Source organism: Pundamilia nyererei, unplaced genomic scaffold, assembly GCF_000239375.1.
Source record: "Pundamilia nyererei isolate P.nyererei 1_Seehausen unplaced genomic scaffold, PunNye1.0 scaffold00045, whole genome shotgun sequence".
Taxonomy (NCBI): Eukaryota; Metazoa; Chordata; class Actinopteri; order Cichliformes; family Cichlidae; genus Pundamilia; species Pundamilia nyererei.
In genome coordinates this window covers 479,338-491,101 of record NW_005187446.1, presented here as the reverse complement: position 1 = coordinate 491,101, position 11,764 = coordinate 479,338, and the positions used below count along the sequence as shown (strand labels likewise).

Here is an 11,764-nt window from a genome sequence, read left to right as displayed (position 1 = left end):
TTAATTGGACATGAAACCTTTTTTTTTTTTCCATCTCTAACATAATTTCCTATTGATGGCACCTAAAGTGTAACTGTAAATAATAACGATATCATGTTTATTTAAGGTTATTTAAAGCTTTAACATTTAACCCTCCCATATTGATCATGTTCTGTCCCTCCACAAAAAAAACAAACATTTGTTATCACAAGCTATTGCTTCACACTTTACTAAGACATGAAAGCCTAACAGCAATAATTCATGTCATGTCTATATTTTAATATTATTATATTCAAAGTGAAAATGGTGTGTAGAACTGTTAGGATCTATTATATAACCTCGTATAACCATTACATGGTTGTACAATAACATCAGAAGAGTTAAACACTGGTCTCACTTCTATGTCATAAAAATGTCATAAGTGCAAGTTATAAATACAAAACTTGACCCAACTAGTCTGTGGATTCAAAGCAGTGGTAAGAAACCTTGTGTGTGTGTTTTGAACACACACACACTTGCTGAAATGGCAGCTCAGGTCCCTCCATAGTCTTATGACCCTCACAGTCTTTCTTTTTATGTCTGTTTTAATATCGGCTCAGAATAAATAGATTATTATTTGATAAATGGCCTGTATTATATAGCGCTTTACTAGTCCCTAAGGACCCCAAAGCGCTTTACATATCCAGTCACCCACCCGTTCACACACTGGTGATGGCAAGCCACCCTGGCGCGCACTGACAGAGGCGAGGCTGCTGGACACTGGCGCCACCGGGCCCTCTGACCACCACCAGTAGGCAGCGGGTGAAGTGTCTTGCCCACCGACACAACGACCGAGACTGTCCAAGCCGGGGCTCGAACCCGAAACCTTCCGATTACAAGGCGACCTCCCAACTTTTGAGCCACAATCGCCCCACCTTTATTGATTAATGTTTGGTTATTTTTACATTGTAAGGCACTAGCAGGCACACAGCATTCTTGCATTCATACGGTGCTATTCTAGTCTTAGTGACCAGTCGCCACAAAGTGCTTTTGACTACAAGCCACACTTTAACCTTATATTAACGCAGCACTTCATTCTATACACTTCAGGCACCATCTACCTGAGAAGCATCTGTGGACTGTGTGAGGGAGTCAAAGTAGGACAAATGTGCACTCCACACAGAAAGGCCACAACCAGGATTCAGACCACAGACCTGGCTATGAGGTGATGTTGTTAACCACTGCAGCGCTGAGCCGCCCTATTTTGGAGCTTGTGTCCATGTCAAGACATTGGCTGAGCTCTGTATGACTTCTGTTCCTTATGTGAACCCTATATGATTGATTCTACAGTGTTTTACTATTACACTGTCCACACGATCCTTCAAAGACCTGCAGGTGCCTGTCTCTGTGGGAACAGACTTCTCATGATGGTGTCAAGGTCCTCCTTGAACTCTGTCACCACAATCCCATAAAGAAATCCACAGAGACAAGCCATGTAGAGTTTTCAGTTTCAAACTTGTGTTTAACCACCATTTTATTTTATTTCACTCACACTGGTGGATCTAAATTCAATCACTATAGATACAAGTCAAGATCTTTGTGCAATTTAAAATATTTTCATTTAAGTGTATATTTTACAATTTAGAACAAGTCATCAAATTTCAGACTAAAAGAATGTGAATTAGGTTTTGTTGCTGCTGTCAAATGTCAAAACAGATCAAATTTGACCAGAATGGTATGTAAGGGTTAACGTGTTTGTAATAAATATCTGATGCCGTCCTTACAGCCTAACTAGAGACATGGAATCTATTCGGTGACATGCAAGTAGATCTTTTTGCCTCCAGGGTGAACACACTGCCCCTTGTTCTTCTTCATAGGCGAACAAGATGCACCCCAGGACACTTAATGCACTAGCCCACCAATGGCCAGATGTGCTTCTGTATGCATTTCCCCCAGTGGAAACGATATCTCCAGTTCTAGAGAGAGTACACCTCACTCTGATTCTAGGAGCCTGTTGGTGGCCAACAAAGTCGTGGTATGTGGAGATAATCACCCTATTAGCAGCAAGGCCTTGGCAAGCTTCCTCTCTGCAGGGTGATGGAAGTGATTCATCCACACCCAGATCTCTGGCACCTTCATGCTTACCTGCTGAAAGGTCAAATTTGATAGTTAAGGGTCAGTTCTCTCTTGATGGCCTCGGGGATGTATCGCGCCCAAATGCCACATATTTACCCAAGTTCATTCCTGCAGTTTATAGCTCAATTGAATTTGAGCTTCTGAGCTTTTGGTCCCCTCCTTTTGGATCTGAGAAGCAGAGGAGGATCCATTCTCTGTGTGCGGTGTGTGTGCTACGTACCTACATTGAGAATGTTCTTTTTTGTGACGAGTTGTTTGTCTGCTTTGTTAATCCAGCCAGAGGTAGAGCTTTGTCTAAACAGAGGCTGTCCCACTGGATTATAGAAGCTATCTCACTGACGTACAGCACTAACTGTGAGCCCCAGGTGTGAGAGCTCATTCCGGGTACCTGTAGCTGCACCTAGTTGGCCATCACTGCACACGTTTGTCAGGTGCTATCGTTTGGACATTACAGCCCCTTCGGTAGCTCATACTATCCTTTCTGCTGGGTCACACACAAACACACTAATGTGCTTGTAGTACACTGCGCAGAGCGAGGCGTGTAAATTTGTCGCATACTTAGGTGTTGTACAGAGTGAATCGACTGAAAGGGAACGAACAGTTGTATCTATAACTTCTGTTCCCTGAAGAAGAGGAACGAGGTACAACACAAGGTTCCACCTGCTGCACAGCTTGGTTCGGTAAGGAACAGCTAGCAAACTGAGGGATGACTGTGATGACGGGGGTACATGTGTAGGCGTGGCCATGCGCATGTCATCACTTCAGCCAGGACACACTGGCCGTGATATCCCATACTTATGTGTTGTACCTCATTCCTCTCCTTCAGGGAACAGAAGTTACAAATATAACTGTTTGTTTTTGAACAGATGTGTGTTTTTATTTATGATCCTGAAGAAACACACTGAAACATCTGTAAAACAAAAAAAAACAAAACAAAAGAAACCAAACTCAGTGTTTTTTACAGATGTTTTCCACACTTTTAGACAGTATATCATGTAAGGAAGTATGAGGGAACAATTTGATTTATAAAATCTTTAACTTTATAAAGAATCCACAGAATCGTTCAATGAGGGGGGAAAAAAGAAAATAAGGGGCATCACAACCAGAAAGCTGATTTTCTTGTAACATAACAGATGTTGATTTGTGGTGAATAGATGCGAGTTATTTCCTGATGGTCGGTGAGGTCTTTGAGTTTTCCCTGGGCCTACTTCGAGGTAATGAAGTCCTCTGATGTAGCCCAACACGCTCCTCGGTCACATGAATAAATGATGTAAATGTCGGCAAAAGGGCACTTTTTGAAGAGCCACCTCATTTCACTTAGTGACCCTTCACAGGCTTTGACTTTTTCTAATTAGTGCATGTCATTTTCAGCCAGTTAATTATCCTGAAGGTTAGACAACACCCAAACAACTCTTATAATTAATTTATAAAATGTTGTATCTTAGCAGTTATGTTTATTTAGGTTGCTCTAATAGTGCTATATAAGAAAGCTATAAAACCTATAAGACTCTTAAATATTTAATACACTGTTGCATCCATGTCACAATGCTTAACGCTGTCTTTAAAGACGCCACCATTACTGGATCGGTTAAGAGCACTCTGGCAACACCCCACGTCTAAAAAGCTGCTGAGTGTACAAATGAAGTTTTATTATTGAGTTGCCATCATGGAGAACAGTAAGCGGCACCAGCCCTCTGGGAAAAACCTGATAGGGCCATTTCTACTCTGTTCAGAGTGTGCCTTGTTTGATGGCCAGCTAAACTGCCCCAGGCTTGCCTTGGGGAAAACTGAGATTTTTGAAAGCCCGGTTCTCACCACGCCCAGCCTCAAAGCAAAACCAGCGACGTGATGCCCACAGGGATCCCCAGACACTCTGCTTAAGAAGTCTGCAAAACTACTGAGGTCTAACTCAAAGGATGCTGCCATGTTCCTCCTCTGAACAATGACTCCCTCTTGGATGGCCCCTGCCACTATGAGAGATTTGTTTGTCAGAGAAATTGGGACGCATATCTGGAACGCTCAGGAACATAATGCTCACAAATATCCAAGGACGAGACAACACGTCCCGCCGTTATTTCTGTCCAGCAGCTATCTGCTGCAAAACTCTTCATGAGGCTCCTCCATCACCTTCTGATAGTTTTTTCTGTGAAGAGCAAGAGAATTAGGTTGAAGTTGGTACGAGCACTGATAAATCTCTCCCAACTTTCCAAGAAACCATCGAATCTTCTTGGAAAGTCTTCTGATCAGTCAGGATTAAAATGGTGCTTAATTGTCTGGTGGTTAAGAATCAAGAAAAACAAGCAGCTAGCTTTACCTACTGCTCCTTCTAATGCACACTAATTATTAACACAATGCATTTTGTTTTACAAGCGCCTCTTTTTACAGGACATGCTTCAGAGAGGCTTTGGGGTAACTATCTACTCCCAGCTTCGTGATCTCTTGCCAAGAGATCATTTGTGTCACTTGTATGTTTGTGTGCAAATTCACACAGCTAAAAACATTTTGCAGGATTGGAAGGTAGAGGTCATGATGGTGGTGGTGCACAAACAGTGGAAGAACTCTTTAAATGATGTGAATCTGGTGTGTGTGTGAGGTTGTGATCTCGGAGTGTCCTTCTAGTGTCTTTATGGCAGGCTATCAGCAGCTAACTGGCTGCTGGTTCCAGCTTTTTAATCTTACACACAGGCGCGAACATTATTCATCAAACTCTGCAGGAAAGCGAATAAGTGCATCACTCAAAAGTCAAACTATTTCTTTGAAGAACACTTTCACCTTCTGGTGATCGAGGTAGCACTACAGGTAAAGGGTCTCTTTGAATCTGATTGCCAGCCATACCAAACTCCCAAAGTCTGCCATGTTCCCAGCCTAGGCTACTGCTGACCCAGAGAGCCCACGCCCATTCACCGCCGCCACAATCACCCCTCCTTTGCGGCTTCAGCAGAGCTTTCGGTCAAAAAAACTCCCTTCATGTCTCTCAAATCTACATCCAAGAGAAGCTTTTGTAGATATTTTAAAGCACGTGGTAGGGTAGGGAAACTATCCGACCAGTAGAAGCTGAGGCAGAAGGGAACCAGTGATGGAGTCAATTTTTTATTTTATCAATCGACCACTTTCAACATCTGTTTTCATTTTCTGTTACCTACAACATAACTTGGAGAAAACGAAATAAATCTGGCATTTTTTGTACACCACAGCTCCGTGCACATTTGGTGAAGTGAATGTTCAGCTGATTGCCTAAACCACTTCATCGAGACATCAGAGGTGGTTTTGTGTTCGATGGTGCAAATTGTATTGGGGTGCAAAAGCTAATGTAATACTGGGTTGTGTGGCAGGGGACTGGTCATCATCCCGCTGAAGACTTAATTCCACTGTCCGCAGGTGTTCTTCTCACCTCCTTGATTGGATGGAGACTCAAGTCATCTCATGGTAGCTCAGGCCTAAATCAGTCTCCTATCGAAACGTGTCATCTAAAGCTGATAGACACTATAGCCTTCAGTCGGCCCGCTGGGGATGCTGTTATTGTACGTATACCCTGCAGCACATCGTACATTCCTCTGATGGGGGAAATGCTGTGGCTTTTATTGAGGGGGAAAAAATTAGATTAGGTGATTCTTCTCCGAAGCCATCTTCCTTGGTTTACCTCTCCGTGGTTGGTAGTCAGTCGCAGCAGAGTCCACGCAAGCCTTTTAAAATACAACATATGAGCACTTTTTTTTCTTTTTTAAGATGCCTGGATGTGAGGTTGAGGTTGGAAGTGTTGTTACAAAAAGTGATTTCCAGTACTTTCAAAAAAAATGTTTTGTATTTAAATTGCTGCAAATGAATTGTTGGCCTGTAATCTGCAAAACATATATCAAACATCTCTCTCATGAAAGATGTTAAGTCATTTTGAGCCATAGACAACATTCATGTGACAGGGTAGAAGCTGCAATCAGTTATTGGAAAAGTGACTTTTGTATTCCCTTTATTTACCCTGCTAAAAAGCCTCATTGGCATTAAAAATGTCTTTTAAAAAGAGGGATCTGGTCAAGACAGCAGCAAAAATTGCAATAAAAATAACTTAACAACTCTACAGAGATGTTTTAGGTGGGCAAAAAAGACTGGATTGGTTACAGTGTGTATACAGTAACACGAAACCCTATAGGTACTTGCAAAACAGGTCATTTCTTGTATTGAGGGATTATTTTATATATAATCCCTCAATACATCACGTTAACTGCAGTCTTTTACCAATATAAGCAAAGAGATTGGACATTTAAAAAAACACAAAAAAACACCGGAAATATTTTTTGCCACAACACTGAATTGGTAAATGAAATACGACATAAAACCTCATTTCAGTCACCCTGTTTGAGACCTCATGCTGAGCAGAAGGCAGTGATCTCCGTCTGTCTGTGTGTGTCGCTTTCTTCTGCTACCTGCAGGTGGCAGCATAAAGATGCATGACCAATTTGCGAAGGCCTCATATTCAAAACAGCAGAGCTGGTGAAAATCAGCTCAGCGGCATCATGTCAGAACCGCACGCGTCAAGAAGTTACAGAAGTTGGAGTGGAATCTCCTTCAGCGTTGATTCAATCTGATGTTTAACTGCGGGAACTTTGCTGCTTCTTTTATGCGCGTTTTAACCGGATTATTATGCAGGGCGTCTCAGATCTAGGGTCACGCCGGGCCTTTTAAACGTCTCTCAGCCGCAAAACAAACCTGCTGCCGTAAAATTAAAGTGGCAAAACAGCAGTCACAGCGTGACGTTTGTTTGTTTGTAATTACGCCTCCGAAATGCTGCTGATTGCTCATTTACCTCTGATGGGGGGCGTGACCCCCCTGCCTGCACTATCAGACGACCGTCTCGCCTCGCCTCGCTCACCGCTTCCTCGCCCTCTCTCACGCACGCGCTTCTTTCTCCTCAGCAGCACCACAGCCACCGGGTCGCCATGGAAACCGCTGAGAGACATACGTCGAGGGTGAGGGATGAAGAGAGAAAAAGGGACAACGAGGGACAGAGAGAAAGAGAGAGAGAGGGGGGAGACATGAAAAGGTTAGTGTGTTACCATATGACAACACCCCACCCTCTCCTCACCTCTAACCCCCCCAAACCCACACCCACAGCCCCTCACTTTAATGCTGAGCCCCTAACCCAGAACAACTGCCCCTCCACACAAACACACAGTGGCCCCCCTTACACGTACCTCTGCCTCCCCCGTATCCTCCTCTCCCCCATCATTTTGCTCTCCATCCCTCTCTTGTCCAGACAGGCTGCTCGCATGGCGGGGATGGAGACGTTCACCGATGGAAGCACTGGTAAATTTTCACACCCACAAAAACAAAAAGAAAAAAGAAAATTATTCTAAGGGGCGGAAGTGCAGGGACTTAACTATTTTCCTCCATGTGTCTTTTCACCCTGTACTGTCTTCAGCTGTGCTGTACACTTCCTCCTTCTCACATCACAATCTTTCTTTTCTGTGTGAATTCAAGAGGGTTTTTTCTGTCCACTTGCGGGGGAGCCCGACTTTTCCTCATGGCAGGGTCCTGGGGAAAGGCAGTGCAGGGAAGAGAGAGGGGTAGAGAAATATCGGTCCTAATGATTTTTTGTGCGGGGCTGGGCTTTTTCTTTCTTTTTTTTATTGATTAGAACGAAATTAATTCACAGGAGCAGCCCTCGTGTTCCGACTCTCTCTCTCTCCCTCGCTCCCTCTCTCTCTCCCTCCCTTGCTCCTTTGCTCCGTGGACGAATAGCGTTGTGTCTTCTTGCCTGCTCTGCATGTTGTATTATCGCGGGAATATTTGATTCAGAATGTGCTCGGTGTTATGCATAGCCCATACGGAAACCACGCTGCAGCTGCATACCTGCAGTGCTTTCACGGTGTGCGAATATTACGCACGTTGTTAATCTCATAAACACAGAAAGATGGGGGTGTGTGTGGTTTGTTTCCATTGTTGCTGATCGCATTTTTATTTATTTGTTTTTTTACATGTAGCCCTCACATTTGAATTCGTGCACGTCACGCCGCCGTCTGGGTCTGGGCTTGAAGGAGAATTAGTGCTGAAATCGAGACATCTCCAGTAATTTTCTCTACTCAGTCTCCATTGTTCCGCTGATTCGTCTTCGCTGTGTATTCTCTTTGTTGTTTGGCTCATAATTGTGACAAAAAAAGAAAGGCCACGGCTCGTTTGTGCGCTCTTTCCGCACACGCGGGTGTGAGCGCGACTGCAGGCCAGCTGCGGTTAATGGGCAACCTGTGTCTTAATTCGTGCATAATGTAAGGCAGCAGTTTACAGGCAGATTCTCTCCCGCTGTGGGTTTTTTTAATCAGTGTGGTCGATATTTGCTCGTCGGTATCCCAATGTCCGCACATAGCACAGAAACACCTCAGGGTGGCGAGGGTCTGATTCGCCGCCGAAGGGAAATCGATGGACAGACTGAGTTAATTATGAGAAAATCAATTAAAAGGAGGGGATCTGTGGGCTTTATAAGGCCGAGCAGGAGGCTCGAGTCGGCAGAGGAGAGGAGGGGAGCAGCCGGTGCTTACCTCTGTGCATGGTCGCTGCGCGATGCCCCCGCCGATCATTTGGCAAACCGCTGTGCTGCAACCTTGACTTACACCGTGTGGAAAAGCCTCTGCGTGGTATCACATAGAGCACACCACCGGCATGACTCTTGGCGATCCCCCCAAAATCATCAGATACCCCCGATTCTTTGGCCAGCTGTTGATTTTGTTTACGCACAGTCCTGCTCTGATCCACACCCCAGCGTCTGCTGCGGGTTCGTTCAGCTGTGTTTTCCACACACACCTCTTTCCTTTTTGACCTTTGCTCTTCTTAAAATATGAACGTGATCAGATCCTGTTTAGGGCCTGCATATCGCATCTTGACTAAAGGTTTCTTCTGAAAACTTTGTCCCAATCCTCGATCCATCCCATTGATGCCTCTTTATTTATTTTAGGGGATAGAAATGAGCTGTGTAATTACTGCTGCAGACTCAGCACCAGCGCTTTAGGACAGGGCCGAGTTCAAGTTCTTTGGAGTCATTTGCAACTTGTGACACTCGGTGTGTGTGTGTGTGTGTGTGTGTGTGTGTGTGTGTGTGTGTGTGTGTGTGTGTGTGTGTGTGTGTGTGTAGTGTTTGAAGTGTTTGTGTCTGAAGTCGTAATATTAAAAAAGGCCCAGCATGTATGAAGAAGTGTTAACCACAGCGCACAGATGACTTTAAACCCCATGAGACTAAGACACACGTTATGGTCAACCGACAGTTCTCCTCACAGGCCGCTGCACTGAAAGAGAAAACAAAGAAACGGGGCGACTTTCTTTTCGTATTTACCAATCACGTGTTTCACTCTATTATTTCACCCAGTTTGCATTTTCTGATTCTCATATTTAGAAACTTGTGTCTCATTAAAACTCTCCGACTTATTGCATATTCACAGCTTTGGCATCGAGGAACAAGTTGGGCTGTTTTTTTTTTCCAAGACAAGAGAACTTAATTCACACCTGAACTTAATATAGGTTTATTATTATTGTTGTTATTATTTATTTGCATTGCCTTCTCTGTTTTTTGGTTATCATATAAAATTTATGCAGACGCCTTATTTTCATAATTATTCGTCCAGATTTATTTAAATATTTTATTTGATATTCTCTTATGCGCCTCATAATAATAAATTATTTAATATTCAGTGAATTATACCTTGAATTGGAGCCTCCTCATTATCGTTTCTCATAATAGAATAGAATAGAATAGAATAGAATAGAATAGAATAGCCCTTAAAAATCAAACACGTAGTGTTCATCTATCAGAATGTGTGATTTTCCTTATTACAATTATCTGCATTTTTCATTCAAAGTGAATATCTTAAATTTATTATTTGGGGAAGCTATGGTTGAATTAAAAACCCAAACTTTTAAAAAGTATCAATTTTAATTTGATGAAAACTTTGCATAAAGTTTTAGGCTAAATAGATAAACTGCCTCCGAACCGTTTCAGCTGCACTGACAATATTTGTTCAGTTGAATATTTCAGATTTCATCTCGCTTTTTCCTCCTGGATGAGTTAATTTTCACATTTTATTTTAGATATTTCTTTCTGGGAATATTTAGATATTATTGTGCTTTTTTGCATAAACTGTGAATATTTAAATATTCGAGTTTATTTCACCGTCATTTTCACAGTTGTTGCTTCAGCTTGTTAAAGTCGTATGCACGATATTCAAATTAGAATCCACAGCTGATTTTAAACCAGTAGAGAGGGAGTCACTGAGAGGCTGATGTGACGCCTGCAGTTTAGAGGCAGCCATTTATTTATTTCGACTTAAATTTCAAAGTTAACTTTAAAAAAAATTGCTGCAAAGTTCAGTAAAATTTAGAAACCGTAGCTGTCTTATTCAAACACGAGGCCTCGTATTTAATATACATTTGAATGTGTTATCAATTCATGTGCTGATTTCGATGTGTCGCACTTCAAAAACTGTTAATTACGGAAGTGTTATCAGTAAGATCAGCCCAGCGCAGGGCACACAGTCGACACTCGAATTATGGGAATATAGTTCTGACGAGATTTGTAATTTAGGATGAGACCTGAGCAGCCAAATGGTTTTATTTCTTTTTTATTACATAGGTAAGAGGCAAAAAAGAAATGTTTAAATGTAGGTGCTTCTTTAAAAAAAAAAGGAAACGCTTTTGTTTTAGCATTTTTCTGAAGTTTTTGTAAAAACCAGGAATCACATATAAGGAATCTTACACACACATGGAAATTTAAAAATAAAACCTGCGCTCTCTTTTAAATATATAGATTTTTGTTCATTTAGCATTTGTAAAGGAGCGTGTTCCTGGGAGATTTTATTTATACTTTATATATTATTTAATGGGACTGAGCTGGCACCCTGACACCCTGTCCTGCACCTTATCAACTTCAAACAGACCACAAAACCGATACGTTCAATTTTATGGTTTATGTTAACGTGCATGCAGCCTGCTTCAAAGCTCATTTCATAAACGGTTTATTGGCTCAGGTTTGATGGTAAACAGCGCGATCGTGCCGGTGGGCTTTGATGTACATTTTTCTGTACGTTTTTTTTTTTTTGGTCACTGGGCCACTTCAGTCGCTATCAGGCACCAGAGGCGATACAAAATAATCCGTTTTCTGCGCACGACTCTCCTCCCAAATGGTGCGGCGGCTCTCCGTGGCCCTGCTCACAATGCGCTAATGACCTCTGGGTCAAAGGTCGTTTGGCCAGTTCCTCAATTAAGGCGTTAAGATTGCAGTTGCACGATGCATCGCTGTTGTGAAGGGACCAGAGGCCGGTATACAGAATATTAGGATTTCTAGTAGGTAAATTTCGCACCTCTGAATGTTCACCAAAGTGCAAAACACGTGTTTTAATAGTTTCTGTTAGAATTCAGTTTATTTTTCCTCACATCGTTTTGGGAACAAAATTGCATTTTAAATATTTAATATTTCTTTGTTTTTAGGATGTGGTTGATACTTGGTGTGCCTACAGCACAGCTTAGTTTTACTTGAATGTAATTGAATGGATACTTTTACACTTTGGTACAGAAAACATGAAGACCTGTGAGAAGCTATAGAACACATTGTCACTGTGGTGCATTATAGTTCCTATAGAGGAAAATCAAAAACTCTCCATTTGTGTACGGCTGATTTTTGCTGTGTGTGTGTGTG

General features: G+C 42.4%; 1 protein-coding gene across 1 annotated transcript in view; it reads left to right on the top strand.

The window, feature by feature from the left end:
* The first annotated feature begins 7,112 nt into the window (after positions 1-7,112).
* pou2f2b (POU class 2 homeobox 2b) overlaps positions 7,113-11,764 on the top strand; it is a 62,119-nt gene continuing 57,467 nt past the window's right edge. The window contains exons 1-2 of the mRNA XM_013910544.1: positions 7,113-7,129; positions 7,343-7,392. Coding sequence (XP_013765998.1) covers positions 7,122-7,129; positions 7,343-7,392 — 58 coding nt within the window. The 5' untranslated portion in view covers positions 7,113-7,121. The remainder of the gene's footprint in view (positions 7,130-7,342; positions 7,393-11,764) is intronic.